Genomic DNA, 16652 nt, shown 5'->3' on the forward strand with positions numbered 1-16652 from the left:
AACATGTACATAATTGGGTTCTTTGTGTATATGTGATTTAGTATTAAAAAAAAAAGTGTTATAATTGAGACGACTGATCAGTCCTTTTGTCACAACAAATTGCATCCACCGTGATTGAAATTGGAGGTGTGCTAGGCCAATTGCTTTTTTTTTCCTGCCGCAAAACCAATAAACAGCCATTTTCCATCCTTTCTATTATGTTTTCCTGCACACTAATGTAATGAAGCATTATTGATCTGGAACCAATTTTCCCCAAAGGGAATCCATAGTTTAATCTCTTTTATTGCTGTGTTTCCATATGCTGCCGCGAGATAATGATCACAAATCAAGTGCGTGTCCTTTGAACGCACCGGAATCACCTTGATGGAGGATTGGATGTGTGTGAGACGCTGTCAGCAGCCTCCATCGAGCCAACGGAACGAGCCGCAGTCATGACACTCATGACAAAATGCTGCTGAGTCATTGGATCTCTTTTTATTGTTTCTATCAGGAGCTTCGCCAAATCAAGTGTTGAACTATTCACTGGGCAGACTCACAATGGGTCGTAAATAATACACACGAGCCACAGCCGTGATTCTTCACAAAGTCGTGACGAGGAGAAATCGGGTCTGGTCAGTTTCATCTTCTCGTTCCCTCCTTGACGCCTTTCTAATAGGGCTGCGATGGAGTTAAGTTTCTCTGTTAACTTTCAGGATGCTGCCATCCTAAAAATAGACTTTTGGCTGGAGCTTGTGGAGGATGACACGTTGGTTCTTTTCCTACATGGAAGATATGAACCAGGAAAAGGCAGCATTCAAGTAAAATAAGGCACAGGTATCAAACTTAACGTAGATTTGCCACATTTCATTGACTTTTTTGCATCACAAAAGTGGTTGCCTATTATGAAATATGATGTAAATATGAAAGGGATAAGGGTGGAACTTTTTCTTCTTTTTTTTTTACACCCCTAGTGGTTTCACATTTAGATTCAAGTTTTTTGTCATGTACACAGTAAAAACACATTATGATTGCTCCAATATAACTATGATGACAATGATGATGACACACCAGTTTGACGCCATCAGATTTTTATTTTGAAGGATGCAACTACCCCCGATTTTGTATCAGTGGCAAAGATAAGGACATTTGAAAAGCAGAGGCGAGCAGTAAATGTGTTCTGGTGGTAACAGTTTAATGCTGACACAAATTGTCCCAGGGAAAACATTGTCAACTTTGGACATCTATATTATTTCCTCATTGCAAACAAGGACAAATAAAAGTAAAAGGTAGGAAGGTAGGTCATACAATTGCAGGATTAAAGCTGTCGTTTTATGAAAACAAAATCCTAATTTTACTGAAAAATAGATCACAATGTTTCAGGATAACAATTTTTGATTTTCAAGAAAACTGATGTAATGAACTGAAGATTGAAGTTGGAATACTACTGAATAAGAAAAAAAATGTACGGGTAAGCTGACAAAAATTGGACTTGTAAGCACATACTTGAGATACGAGCTCTTTATGGTGGCAGTGAACTCAACGCGCTTCAACAATGAGCAGCATTTTGGCTAATAGTAAACTCAACAACAACAAAGAGGCTTGCTCAGTTTAATGCCTCTCCCAATTGAAGTTTACTCTCATATTAAACAAGAACTCCACTTTGTGTCTTGCAAATAGCCAAACAACTACCTAAAAAAAGGCCCTGCTAGCTTATTGCTAACACTAATTAGCATCTATGGTGCGGTGCTTTAACCAAGTCAACACAAATGGCAACATGTGGGCAGACAATATTACAGCACATTCAGTCACATCCTCTGTCATGTCATTGTAAAACTTAAGTAAATAAACTACACATTTTTCTCTTCTGTGTGTTACATTATACTTTTGTAATCTCTAGCTGTAACCAGAGCAACCAAGTGTAGGATGCACACACACACACACACACACACACACACACACACACACACACACACACACACACACACACACACAAAAATGCTATTGCCCTTGCCAAGCAGACATTGACAAGTTGAGGGCCTTAACTATGTTGGCCATCAAGAATATTCCAGCAAGGTTACAACATATCATTTGGATACACATTTTGAGTATTTGTGGGCAGCAGTGCAGTCAAGGCACACTGGTTGTGCAAAACAAAGCCAGGCAGCCATCGTGTAGTCGCATGGAATTTCAGGTGAGGGCCATTCATTGGAAGTATATGGAGGCCTTTATAGGGCAAGGGAACGTATTTGGTAACTTGCAGCCAACAAAATGGATGCCACATGTCTCCTTCTTAGGTAGCAGAACCATGTGACTTCTCATAGTCAATCAATAAAGAGTGCAAAGGCAAATTAGGAAAACACTAATGAGTCAATAAGATTCATTCACCTCCCAAAAATCTGGGGTTTTCATTGAAATTTATATTCGTTGAATTAGGTAGATTTAAATAATAATAATAATACATTAAAACATTTTTTTTAATAATAATAATAATAATAATCATAATAATCATAATAACTGCAAGCGGACAATGTACTTGCAGACATAAAAATATGTGCTCTTGCTGACAGGGTGGACGTTTTTGGCTAATCTTAGCATTTGCACAGATGGCGGACCGTAGAAATATGATTCAGTCAGAAAGCTGACTCTGTGCTGTTTATCAAATATATATTGTCTGTTTGAAAGTTTTTTTTGTTTTTTTTATGACAGAGTGGACATGCCAGGCTTGACAACATGAACATCCAGCTACAAGCATGATATGATGAACATTACAAAAGTAAGTGCAACTATTTTCTCTGCAACAATCCACTCTTAAAGGGGCAGTACCCTGTAATGACAGGGTGGACAACAATCGCAGGCATGCATGCGAATTGTCCAATACAATCATGAAATTCAAACTGATTTTGCTATCTAATAAGAGTTGGGTCAAAAATAACACAAACGGGGTCAAAACGGGGAACAACCCAACTTGTTAAAACCAAAAACTTCAATTGACTAACCCACAAAAGGACCCTTTTGTTGTTCTACCAAACACAATTATTGTTATAGTGACATTGACCCTTATAATAATAAAAAAAGTATGAAGCATCTGTGTATATATTTGGTTTAATGACGTGTGTTATGAAATGGTATGCCGTTATTTGGAGTGCAAATATGCTCATGCATGTCTCATGATATTCTTAAGGCCTCCTCTCATGGCTTTGGTATTCCTGTCGAGAAGGTCCATGTTTCCTGTGCCTGTTATTGTCATTGTCCCATTGTTTGTTATTAGACTCAACCATTGTCGCAAATGTGATTGAACATTCCACAGACACACAGTTTGGATATCCATTCCCATCCAAGACAAATAGAAGGAACCAGTTATTTCCCATTCACAATAGACGTCATCCAATTTGTATTCCTACGTCGCAACCAATGATTGTTAAGGATGCAACAATGGATGAGACTTAACTGAATTGATCGCTTTTTTACAACAGCGGTGCAAAAGAACGTGATTGTGTATGGATTAAGCGCAACACAAAACAATACATTGAGTGACATGGATGCGAAAAACGATGAAAATGAGCTTTCGTGTTGGTAAAATACAGTTTATTTGTGAATGTACACTGATTAGCATTACATCTAAAAGCAACTCCATAGATTAGCATTTGTATAAGGGAGGGTTCACAGGTCAATAAGTCGCTTGGCTCATTGTGGCATGCCAAAGCTAACTTTTTTTTTTTTTAAAGAAAACATGGATCGGGAAGCATTAGTAGCGCAAGGTGCAAAGAAAATAAAAATGAAACAAAAGCACATTCAGTTCACCTGGGAGCAATTTGTGCCCATAAAATGCGTAATGAACAAACACAGAATAAATATAGCCAATACGAATGGAGGATGACAAAGACGAGAGATGCAATGAAAGAAGCTGAAAGCGTGCTATTAGCTTGTCTTGCTACACTTCCTCCCTTCTCCATCTCTCACTAGCATGGACTCCAGCCAGCTGATGGCCAAAAATCAAGTGTTGCACACAACTCAACATACAGTCCCACCTCCAAATCCACACTGCTGGCTTTAGTCCTGGTACATTGGCACATCCTGCCAGGGAAAAGGGTGCAGGATCATCGGACAAATATTACATTTGCCAAAACGTCGGGATCGAATGTGCACGTGAAAACTTTTAAAGGAGTGAAGCGGAGGGCTGTTATTGAGCACAACAGTCGGGGCCATGCAGTCAATTAAGGGGATTAAGGGGAGAGGTCCTGTCAGGGTCATTGAAGCCACGCTTTGGATCACAACCTCTTGTCGAAAAACAATACAATATGGCTTTAGATCTCACACTCTTTCGTACACATATATCAACACTATACAAAAGTCATCTGTGCTCCATACTTCATTCAATATGCTGGAGTATTAGGGCCAGACTGAAAAATACTACGCAGATATAACAGAAGCATGTAAAAAAAAGAAAATAATCATTTTACAAGGGGGAAAAAAACATTATTATACAAGAATAAAATCTTTTTTTTTTTACTAGACAAAATTTTTCAAAATATGAGGACTAAAAATAACATCAAGTCATAATGTTACGAGTTTACAAGTTTACAAGAATAATGTTGCAACATGACAATAGTCGTTTTTTTTTTTTTAACAATAATATAAGTGTATTATTGCAAAAATAACATTATTATACAAGAAAAAAAATCTATTTTTTTTTACTGGACAAAATTTGTCAAAATATGAGGACTAAAAAAAACATGAAGTCATAATATTACGAGTTTACAAGTTTACAAGAATAATGTTGCAACATGACAATAGTAGTTCTTTTTATAACAATAATATAAGTGTATTATTGCAAAAATAAATTTGCATGATAAAAAAAAAACTTGGTGACTTGAATTATATTATATTATTACAACAGTTGTAATGTTACAATACCAAAAATAATTCGAATTTTTACAAGAAAATAAAACAACTTGATTCTCTAAAAAAGTCCTTCCCCAAAAACTTGAAATGCCAACCTGAAATGTTTTTAACAATCATTTAATACTACTCGTATCACTCTAAAAACAGAATTGTTGGACCAATTTAATATTAAAAATTGAATTGTTGACCAACTTAAAAAAAAATCACTGCAATTGCTAACACACGACTTTAATACAAAATTAATCCACGACGAAGTTAATCCAAAGTGAATATATTAAGTTTAATTAATTATGAGTTCATAAAACTTAATATCTTCACTTTCAAGTGATTTTTTAAAAAAGTTGGTCAACAATTCAATGTGTAGATAATGGCTGCATTAACATTTTCATGAAAATATTGTTGTCCACTGTATTCTTCTGTCAATACAACTTTTTATCTGGTAATATTACTCCCTTCCGCCCCAGTGTGGCCCTAATACTCCTGTTATTCTCACATCAGCTAGCGGCTGTAGACGTTAGCCGTATCAGCACTACACACTTCCTGTGGGGTTTTTTTAAAAACAATTTTTGCTGAGTGCAGACATCATTTTTGCACATGAAAAGCATTTTCTGTGTTTTTCCTTCTTCATACTGATTTCCCTTTCAGGGTCTTCACTTGGCTCAATTGTCCAGGCCTTTGCTTTGCCACTTGCTCAATTTTGACCACAAAACGACTTCACAGTCTCCTTCACTGGTGAAACCATCCCACACTACAGTGGAAAGTGCAGCACAATAACATAAAAAAAATATATATAGTTACAAATCTATAGCCGGCGTATCCAGTTTTCAAATATATCTGTGTTATATTTATGTACTCTACTTTAAAATATAGTGTGAGCAATCACTTCTCCTCCTGGCAAAAGACAAAATAGGCGCCTGGAAAAAGCTTAGAAATGAGTACAAAAGGATGCTGACTACAAGCAAACGTTCAATAAAAAAGGTCAAATTCCATGCGATGACTTCAACTACACAAAAAAACAAAAACAATTCCGGTTTGTCCCAAAAGTAAGTATCGGAGAATGCTACATAAATATACAGTGTCCTGGTGGCTCTTTTGAGATGTTAACGACTCCAGTTTGGTGAGTAAACGTGTGTAAAGCGCAAAAACAAGAAGAGTGGTGCACAATAAGAAAAGCCCGGTAAACAACTGGACACAAACCCTGTGGCCACGGAGGGAGAGCAGCTGTCCAGTGTGATGTCATCTGTCTTGCAGCCTCTCAGTGATTATAGACTCAATGCGGAGGCAAGTGGACCACCAGATGAGGATTGTAAAACGTGCAGTATGCACTCTTTGATTTGAGATTAATTATTTATTTATTTTTCGCAAAAAATTTGCTTGACAATTATGTTTTACGCAGTCCCACTAATCTAAATAGAGTATTCTGGTTAATATTGCGTTTGTGGAATATGAGTGAAGCAGCAAAATCCAGCAGTTATTATCAATATCAGAAGGCGGCCATTTTGCCACATGCTGTCGACTGAATATGACATCACAGTTGCTCAGGTAACAACAAATCACAGTTTGGTTTGAGTAAACAGGTGAGCTATGATTGTCATCTTCAGTCGACAGCAAGTGGCAAAATGGCAGCCCCCTTAGATGGATTAAAATGGTTGGATTTTGTTGCATAACTCATATTCCACAAAATGTCATGTTTAGACTAGTGAGGTCACATATAACATATTATTGTCAGAAATGTTTAAGGTTGACTTCCCCTTTAAAGCATGATGCTTTTAAAAAAATCACATTTCACAGAACCAACTTCCAGTACTGCATTCACTTGAAAATGCCCGACCACATTTCACCTGTCCATCTACCTGGGAAACCTTTTTTTTTCTTGTTACAATCCCCTCCCCCCCTCCCCAACATTTATTTGTATATATAAAAACTCTGAAAAAAATTCAAAAAAAAAATTCAGGAAAACGAAGACAACATAAAAGACAAAACAGAAAAAGATGCCCTCGCCTTTCTATCTCGCATTTTGGTGACCATCAGGCCTCGGTCTTCTCTTTCTTTTTGTTCTTCTTGAGGAAGGACGGCGTGCGGAACTTCTTCTTCTTCTTGGCGTTGGGCGACTTGGAGGGCGAGCTCTCCTGGGACAGCACCTCCTCGATTTTGTCGCCCGCGCGCACCATCGTCTCCACGCTCTCCGCGCTGGTGTTGAGCTGGCTCACCCGCTTGCACAGCTCGTCATCTGCGTCGCAGTGGTTGTCCTTGCCGTTCATCAGGCCCGCGTGGTTGTCTGGGGATTGGGAAAAATGAGCCATGTGTCACAAATGGGACAGAGATTACGTTTCATCCTAATAATTAATCATCACTGAGCCCCCAGGAAACAATCCAGATTCAAAGCTAAACAAATGGGCACTGTTATAGAGTGAGCAAAGCAACTTGACTGGTAATGTGTGACTGATAAAGTCCTCCTACCGAAATAAAAATTTCCCCGATAGAGGTGCATTTCGATAAATTAAAAAAATAAATTTAAAGTTAATTAACTCATTCACTGCAATTGACGGCTATAAACGTCAAAAATTCATTTGAACTATTTCTATTAGTGTTAGTACTTTTTTCCCCACACTTGTTAACAAGAGTATGAAAACCTAGATTTTTTAATTGTACATTTAGAACAGATATAAAATGTGTGATTAATCGTGAGTTAACTAGTGAAGTCATGCGATTAATTACGACTAAAAACTGTAATTGCCTGACGCCCCTAATTTTTAATAATCTTTTTTTTTATTCACTGCCATTGACCGCTATAAACGTAAAAAAATTCATTTAAACTATTTCTATGAGTTCAACATATTTTTTCCACTTTTGTTAGCAAGAGTATGAAAACCTAGAATTTTTTTATTGTACATTTAGAACAGACATACAATTTGTGATTAATCGTGAGTTAATTAGTGAATTAATGCGATTAATTAAAAAAAATATATAATCTTTTTTTAAATGAATTTATGGCAGTGAATGAATTAAAGAATGGAATTTATACTGTATTGCTAGCTAGCGGGCAGACCGGCGACTGGTTCGTCACACGTTGTCGTCACAGTGTTGTGTCATTGTGTGGCTCTACATAAAAGAGACACTTGAAGGACATGCTATTCAGCCTGTGGCTCAAAATAGACATTTGAGCACATACTGTATGAAGGTATAGTGGCAGTTTTCAGTGCATACTGCATCTGTAAGGAGGTGTGTATTTTTTTATAGCCGCATTTTATATTGAGCGTGGGATTTTTTATATTCATTCAAATTTTTGGGCAACCTTGTTAATAATACTCTTTTTTGTGGCGTGTCAAATTTTAAATGTTACATTTTTCAAGACATCTTATTTTCACTTTACAGAGACAAGTGAAACAGGGAGACCAAGGCTTGTTGTCACATGGGTAAGTTGTCACACTGTAGTTTTCTCTTCCACCAGGTGGTGCAACTAAAAAGTGGAATACAGTACAATTATTTATTTTCCTGTTTGAGAAGGGAATAGCGCATTGTGAGCAGAGATGAATGCTAATAAACAATTTTTACATTATACAATATATTTTGAAAGAAACATCTTCCAGATAAAAATCCTAGCAGTGATTCATGTGAACTTGTTAGAGGGGAGAGTCAGGAATGTTGTCACACCCCAGTCATTGTTCTGTTTTAAGACAACTTTAAACTTGAGCTAAGTTTAGCAGATATGGTAGTTTGGGCAACATGTCTCAGTCATTTTGGGGTTAGTTGTCACATGACATAAGCAAAGAATGAGCCAATGAAAAACGCATGCCAGGCAAATCAGTTTACATATGCCAGAAGTGCCATTCAGATGATAAGTCTGATTAGTGAGGAAATTTGTTTGAGCGATTATGAATGGATCTTCCAGTTGTCGTTGACCACATTTTAGGACTGGTCTGTTGCATAACATTTTATGTTCAAGTTACTTTAATTGCTAAGTTCAACCAAGTGCAATGATAAACATTTTCTTTGGCTGACTTTAATGTTTCCTGTCGAGTAAAAATAGAACAGCAATAATTTTGTCTTTGATTTATTTGTTTCAAAACCCAGTGTGACATCTTACCACAGTGTGACATCTTACCTCATATACAAGTAGTGAGACAACTTACCCAATAGTGGGACAACATGTCACATTTTTACACAAAAGTGTAAAAGGTGTGACATAAAGCTCGCCTACATATTGTATCAATTTTGGCATCGAAAAATAATATTATGGTAAAAACAATTTGAGTAATGAATGTAGGAAGTGTAGTGAAATCGCCCCACCGAGTTCAATCGAGGACAGAGGCACATTAAATGTGACTTCATTAGGATTTACCGTGCATGCTTTTAATGCCCTCCACTACGCTCGTATAGTAAATGTGTCACCCTGCTGGCTCGGCGCACAAACACAATTTTCAGGTGTGTGCAGCACTTCCGCTGGCTGTCCTTGTGCTCTACATTTTTCACAACATAGCAGCGTAAAACCCATTGACCTGATGAGCCTGTTCTCTCACCTTAAAAAACCCCCATCAATGCTCAGTTTATATCCTCTGTTCCTGTAACATCACATCTCCCTCCTATGGACTCGCGTAATAATGCATGTTGGAGAAAGAAGGCCAATGGTATTGGACAACTATAATGAAACTTTATCGCCACTTCTCAGGTTATTGGCACAAAAGGAAAGCAAACAACACACTGAGATCATGGTGAAAATGAAGCATGTAACAACTGACCCGGTTTCAAGCACAACTGTCTGACCTCACAGCGGTGCCATCCTAAAAGATGGCTCCCGTGGGTCCGTGCAGCGCTGCGGGTTAATTGCTACCGCTGCCGTGTGGTTGTGTGTGTTTGGGCTGCGAGGGAAGCCGACAGGAAGTCAATCCTGCGGTGTTGTTAGCTACTATTTAAGGAGGAGCGACTCAATGAGGTAATCCTGCTGGCTGCGCATGTGAAGGACATATGTAAGTAATAAAATACAGTGAACACCCATTTATGGTGAGGGATACGTTCCAAAGCAACATTTTATGTTTATAAAACCAAATGAAAACTCAATTAAAAATAATGAATACATTATTATTAAAAAGTACAGTAAATATTGTTTGTATCGTCTTATCTGTGTAGAGTGCATGCATGTGCCTTTAAAAGGCGGGACCTAGTGGGGTGGAGTTACCTGGCGAGCTGCCGACAGCAGCTCAGGGCTGAGTGTGATTACATGCAGTCTTCGTGTTTTATTTAGTGGCGTCAAAGTGAAAGCTAACTCTTGAGTTCATGCTTTAAAGCTGCAGAATGGAACTTTTTTTCCCAAAAATATCTTTACAGTGGCCTTTTTATTTGACCATTTATGACAAACATAAAACATCTTAGCTGTTCACAAAGGGTACTCCTGCAAGCCTCTGGCCAATAGTTATCAGACTGGATTCGGGTTCGAATTTCCCGCCCTCTGTCTGCGGGTGTGACGTCATGTGCACGTTGAGTATGTGAAGAAGGGTATGTGCTTTTTAATTTTTCATCAACAGGTGGCAGTAGCGCTTCGAAATTGAATATTCTACGTTCAGCAGCTTTAACTCAGAGTTAAAGCTTTCATTTTAACAGCACTAGTTTCATTGTTTTCCTCCCATTCAATAAACTGTGGCTCTCGTTTCCCGTCTGTGAGGGCATTACAGTAAGTATATTGTAAAAACTAGGCGTGTCAGTGAAATAAAGATTTTAATCGCATGACTAATAATTAACTCACGATTAATTGAAAATGAATTGCACATTTTATATCTATTCTAAATGTACAATAATATTTTTTTTTCTTCACATTTTTACTAAAAGCCCATAAAAAGGTCACTTTTGGAAATGTGGTAGTGTTTTATATCACGTTTGGCATGAGCTCAAAGTTGCCATAGAACAGGAAATGAACTGAGCTCAATTAGCTAAATAAAAATGCATATTTTGCAACGAAATGCCTAACTGAATATTTTGTCTACATACCAACATTACGGATACGACGCGCAAAGCCGGAATAAAACGGCAGCTCTGATGCATCGAGTGATACCTTTAGCTGGAGTGCTTTGTGGTGACTGGGTGAGAGACAGAGACTGTGAGAGCGTGGAACCGTCGTCCGAGGTTAGCTCGTGCTCGCCATCTGCAGGGGGTGGGGGTTGGTAGCGGGTGTGGGATGAGCGGATTGCGGGATGGTTTGGGGGGGGGGGGGGGGTTAGATTGAAGCGGTGGTAGCAAGACACCCGTATTGGGTGAGGGTGCGGGGATTGAAGGAAGGAAAGCGGGGGGAGGCCGAGTCAAGAGATTAGTGATAACACAAGTTAGGATTCAGACACAGACAGATGCTCTTCTGAAAATTTGACAGAATCCTCGTCGGATTCCTTTCAGACTGTTTTGGAGAGCAAGTTTTCTCTTTCTTGGACATTTTCATCTTGACAGGAATATACTTTATAGGTTCTTCATGTTCTAATGTTCTATTTAGTTATGCGGTTTATCATTGCTATCAGTGTAAAATGTTCTTTTTTGAACATTCAATCAAAACTGGGGTTTATATTCAGCCTATTAAACTGGTGATGGGCAAAGTATGGCGTATGGCCCAAACATGGCCCACTCTGTTCTTTAATTCGGCCCACCCGACAGTTCACTTTAGCAAGAGTCCTGAAATATTTGTTGCACTATTGTACTGTGACCATTTCTTTCCTAAAATGTTGAATTCAAAATTTGTTAATTTTTAATTATTTTTATATTTTTTATATTTTTTTGTTTCTAAAAATAAAAAAAGAACAATACTACATGTATTTTTTTTTAAATAATTACACTTGATTATAACTTAATTAATAATAAACTGTATTTTTTTAATTCAAATAAATAATTGTACATGTTTAATCTCAATTATGGATGACCTGACCCATTTATCAAAAATAAAAATAAAATTAAAAAATTAAAAATGTCTCTTAAGCACAAAAGTTTGCCCACCAGCTTGAAAAAAGACAATTTCAATGATTTTCATCTGCTTGCAGTAGTTTGACCATTTAAACAAAACTTCGTAAACCTGAACAACAACTGTTTTCAGAGGCAGCATTTGTTAGTGCAGTTAAAGTGCCAGCGCAGCTCATCACAAGCGGTTTGAATCATTTTTAACTTTGCACAAAAGATGTTCCCAAATCACAATAACACGTTAATTAGCACGTTCAGGGTTACACATTGAGTTAGCCGAGGCCTCGCTCGCAACACTCGCTCGTTCACATTGCGTAACAGGCTGTGAACGTGCTGTTTTGTTTTGTGCTTGTGGAAAACTCACAACTTAAACAAGTGAGATTTCAAGAGTGCAAATATCTTATTGAATATACACATTTGACATTTATGGAATGACTTTCTGGGCCACACATATGTGTGCATGTAGCCAAATCATGTTTAGGGCCAGTCCAGACGGTCTCCAGCTGGCATCCAGATTGGCCAATGGGGATTCGCGGGGCTGCGGGGGCAACCGTGTCATAGCAACGACCGTCAGTCATGAGGCGGGTGTGAAGACCTGCTGTCTGTTCGTTCTGCCATGTTAGTCATATTGGCCTCTTGTGTCCGCACGCAACACACACACACGCACGCCCGACACTGTATTTGTGCACTGTATGCACGCACACAAGATGAATGAACACGTATTGAATGCAAGGTGGCAGGTCTGGAGTAGAATGCAGACTGTTGAGACTGCATGCTATCTGCTCACTATTGATTTTTCCCATGCCGCTCTAAAAGGCTCAGAGCTAATATGATTAGCATTTGCTTTTCTGTCTGTGTGTGTGTGTGCGGGGGCGTGTGCGTGTGCAGAAACAAAGGGTCTATTTGGGGAGAAAAGTGTATGTTGTGTGTGTTTTTGAGTTTCCTGGGGCTTCTGCTAAGCTACAGACTATAAACACACATGATGGCATTAGACTGAGTGGTGTGCCTAATATTTTGACCCTGTGAATTAGTGTCAGAAAATCCACATTTAACTCATTCACTGCCATTGACAGCTATAGCCGTCAAAAATTCATTTTTTACAATTTTTAAGAGTTTAACATTTCCATTTTTGTTAACGAGTATGAAAACCTAGATTTTTTTTGTACATTTAGAAGTTATAAAATGTGTGATTAATCGTTAGTTAACTAGTGAAGTCATGCGATTAATTACGATTACAAATGTTAATCGCCTGATGCCCCTAATTTTTAATAATCTTTTCTTTTTAATGTTTTTTTTTTTTTTAAGAAAAGATTATTTAAAATTAGGGGCGTCGGGCAATCACAATTTTTAAACGTAATTAATCGCATGACTTCCCTAGTTAACTCACGATTAATCACACATTTTATATCTGTTCTAATGCAAAAAAAATTTCTATGTTTTCATACTTTTGTTAACAAAAGCGTGAAAAAATGTTAAACTAATAGAAATAGTTCAAATGAATTTTTGTCGTCTATGGCCGTCAATGGCAGTGAATGAGTTAATTGTGTTTGAAATGACGACTCGTTATATCAAAATGTTTTTCTTTTGCCACACTTTGTTCTACCAACAATGTTAAGTGTCTCCGAGCGCACACAACTTTGTGTGTTAGAGCATGAACAACATTAGCACCAAATGTCAGGAATAATAAATAGATGACTAGAAGGTGTGTGTGTGTGTGCGCGTGTGTGTGTGTGGCCGTGCACCACCTACCGAGACCCAGTTGCCTCCTTTCCACGTTTTTGCGATACTCGTGCAAGTGTTTCTCTGACAGCTCACTGAAAGGGTTGGGAGGCAGCGGGGCCATCTGCTCCTCCTCTGTGGGCACGTATGGCTGCCGAGGACACACACAAGCATACAAACAGTTAGGAAGCCCTTGTAGCCAAAAAAAAAGCGCACAAAAAAAAAACTGTGAATATAAACAGTAACATAAAGGCATAGAAGAGTCAAATCAGTCTTGAATTAAAGATTTTAACTGAGGAGAACTGTATCAACCACTTCAAACTTGACTCAGACAAGACAACGAAACACACACACGCCATCGTGGTAAGTAACATGCGTGCTCACAAACCACGACCCAACCACATCTGTGGAGTAAAATGTGTACGTTTGAGAATTGAAACACACAATTACATGTTAACATCCAATTAAGATCACCGCACAATCATTTGATGTACAAACACACGTACAGTATGTGAACGTGTTCTTGTGACCATTCTGAGACAACAAAACATGCTGTTTGTGCTGAGACACAAAACTATCCAAAAGTGAGGACAAATTTAAATATTGCAAACAGCCATGAATAAATATTTACGTGCATTTACCAGAATGCGTATCTGCACTTGAGCCTTCAACACAAGATACCAACCACACTCAAGTCAGCATTAAAAAGTTACACTTTAATGATTGCCTGTTAATGTTAATTCATTTATCATTTAAGTAACTCTATCGTGATAGCACCGTCAACAATCTGAAAGAGAAATAGAATTACATCCTTGTACTTTTTTTTAGCGTTTGTTGCAGAATGTAGACACGTGGCTCCCTCTTGTGGTCATAAAAGGTACTAACTGAACACGTTTGAGTAAACAGTTTGGATCAACAAATACTGGCTGAAGATTAAGGCCAAAGGCAGACTACACCCTAAAATGCGCCTTTGGCAATAACAACTTAAAAGCAAAATCCCCTTAAACATACCTTAAGTCCCGTTGGTATTTATTATACTTTTGATTTTTTTATTCCCTGATATAATGACATTGTGTGTTTTCCATCTTACCCGTCGTGGTTGATCAATTGGAATGCCAGCGAGGTGTTGCGAGCGCGGCCCCGATGTCGTCACATCGCACCGATTCTGCTCTCTAATCTGTAAAACAATAATGCTAATTAAAAATAATGATAATGCTGTTTTGATTAATCCAGCTGTGAACTGCTAGGACACTTTTGAGCACTTCATGTCCTCAAAAGTTAAAAGAGTTCCAGTTCAGAAAAATCATATTGTATTATTATGTTGCATTATCATTCAGTAATATTTTGTATTTTCTAAGTGACAATTAAATAAAACAAAAATATATAATAGTATGGTATTAAGTTTCACACATAAATAACATATGAACAATGTGCACTATAAGTACCTAAAAAAAATCCAAATAGTAATGAAAAAAGTTCCTTATATCTTTTTACTGCTAAACTACATTTGAAAAAATACCGCAGATGTAAAAAAAAAATCTTAAAAAAATTTACGACTGTAATGACCACAAAAGCTGTCAGAAAGCTACGGTTGAGAAAACGACACCATGCCCACAACAACCCCTCAAAATGTGCTGGTCCAATTACGAGAGTTGTCAAAAAAAACAACAACCAGAATAATGTCAAAATAATGAAACTTGCAATCTTCAAAAATTGAACCATTCAGAAACCCATTTTAAACTAGAAAATGCAATTTCTGGATAAACTGCGTGTGAAGGCTGTAAGGCTAAATGAAAACCTGTGGAATAGATGGAAGCGCTCATGGCGTGAATTGGTGGAATATATTGAAGTTGGAATGAAGTGAATGGGATGAAAAATGTGGAAGTAGATGTGAAATGTAGAATCTCCCATTAAGAATGAATGGGGAAAGATAGGGTACAAAATCGGGAATTGTGGGTGAAGTGTGAATATTTGGAATAAGAAAAATACACCCTAGAATGACGTGAATTTTTGGAATCTGAGTTCCGTAATTGTAACACTTAATCATCTTCCCAAAGAGCCTTTGAATCTTGGCTGTTAAAAGACCTCATCATCGATGATTGTGTGACGTCGCACTCACTTTGTTCCTCTTCTGCAGTACCTCCTTGGGGTCTGTGTTGAGAGGAACAAATTGATTGGGGTCTTCAATTCGGATCGGCGTTCCAGTCTCTTCTGCTTTCATCCACTGTGAATGGAAATCATAATAATAATCATGATTATAGCAACAATGATAAAAGGTCTCCAAATCATTTTAGAATTGATTATTTTACCGATCTTTCCAAAAGCCACATAAACCTAAATAATTACGTATGCAGGTATTATTTCTGACCAAATGGGGTCACACTGTACTGTAGTATCTGTGACTTTCCCTGTGTATGTGCTGCCACGGTGCACTAATGGAACACCATGTTGTGCTGCCTGATCGCATGAGTGGCGGTTCATTTTTTAAATTCGGGGTGCAGCACGTCTGTGATGTCAGACCAACTGGAGAGAATTAGATTTAAGCTACAAAATCCACACATTTTCATCCACCCCAGGGGCGGCCATTTTGCCACTTACTGTTGACTGACAACGACATCACAGTGCCCAAGGGCTCCGGTAACAGCCAGCACAGGTCACCTTGCTTTCTGGGTTTGGTCATGTGACGTTCACAAGCTGAGTGAGCACTGTGATGTAATTTTGTTGCATCAAAAGCTAGGGCAATTTAAAAAGAAACTTCTAAATCACAGTAATGTAGTACCTTGTTCAACCAGCAGATAGAATGGTAGTATCATGCTAGAGTTCTATACTCAGAGCATGACATCTTGTTTAAAGGGACTGCAACATGAAAAATCCCTTTTTTTGGAGCTTTTAGCCATGTTAAAATGCTAATTCCTCACCAAAAACATGACCCCAAAATTGTGTTTTCCTCCATTCGGACCCCGTATGAGAAATTCGAGGTTATTCTGCACTCCAAGCACCAGCCCCTCCCAACCTGAGAACATTTAGAGTCCATTTTAAAAATCGTCTTAAAACCTATCTGTATGTTTCGTGGGCGTTGCGCGAAGCAGCCGGCTCGGACGACGTCATGGGAGGGGTGCGGC

At 38.1% G+C, this 16652-nt stretch overlaps 1 protein-coding gene across 3 annotated transcripts in view; it reads right to left on the minus strand.

Annotated features, from left to right (window-relative positions):
* Positions 1-1152: 1152 nt before the first annotated feature.
* Positions 1153-16652, minus strand: part of add3a (adducin 3 (gamma) a) — a 59887-nt gene continuing 44387 nt past the window's right edge. For 2 of the 3 annotated variants that reach the window (XM_086082311.1, XM_086082312.1), the window contains exons 11-15: positions 15650-15754; positions 14621-14707; positions 13561-13681; positions 10928-11017; positions 1153-7159 (exon numbers count right to left, since the gene is read on the minus strand). In XM_086082311.1, coding sequence (XP_085938437.1) covers positions 6909-7159; positions 10928-11017; positions 13561-13681; positions 14621-14707; positions 15650-15754 — 654 coding nt within the window. In that variant the 3' untranslated portion in view covers positions 1153-6908. The remainder of the gene's footprint in view (positions 7160-10927; positions 11018-13560; positions 13682-14620; positions 14708-15649; positions 15755-16652) is intronic. The other variant, XM_086082313.1, reaches the window with a different exon arrangement.

Source organism: Leptonotus elevatus, chromosome 8 (genome assembly GCF_054856555.1).
Source record: "Leptonotus elevatus isolate MCC_2025b chromosome 8, RoL_Lele_1.0, whole genome shotgun sequence".
NCBI lineage: Eukaryota > Metazoa > Chordata > Actinopteri > Syngnathiformes > Syngnathidae > Leptonotus > Leptonotus elevatus.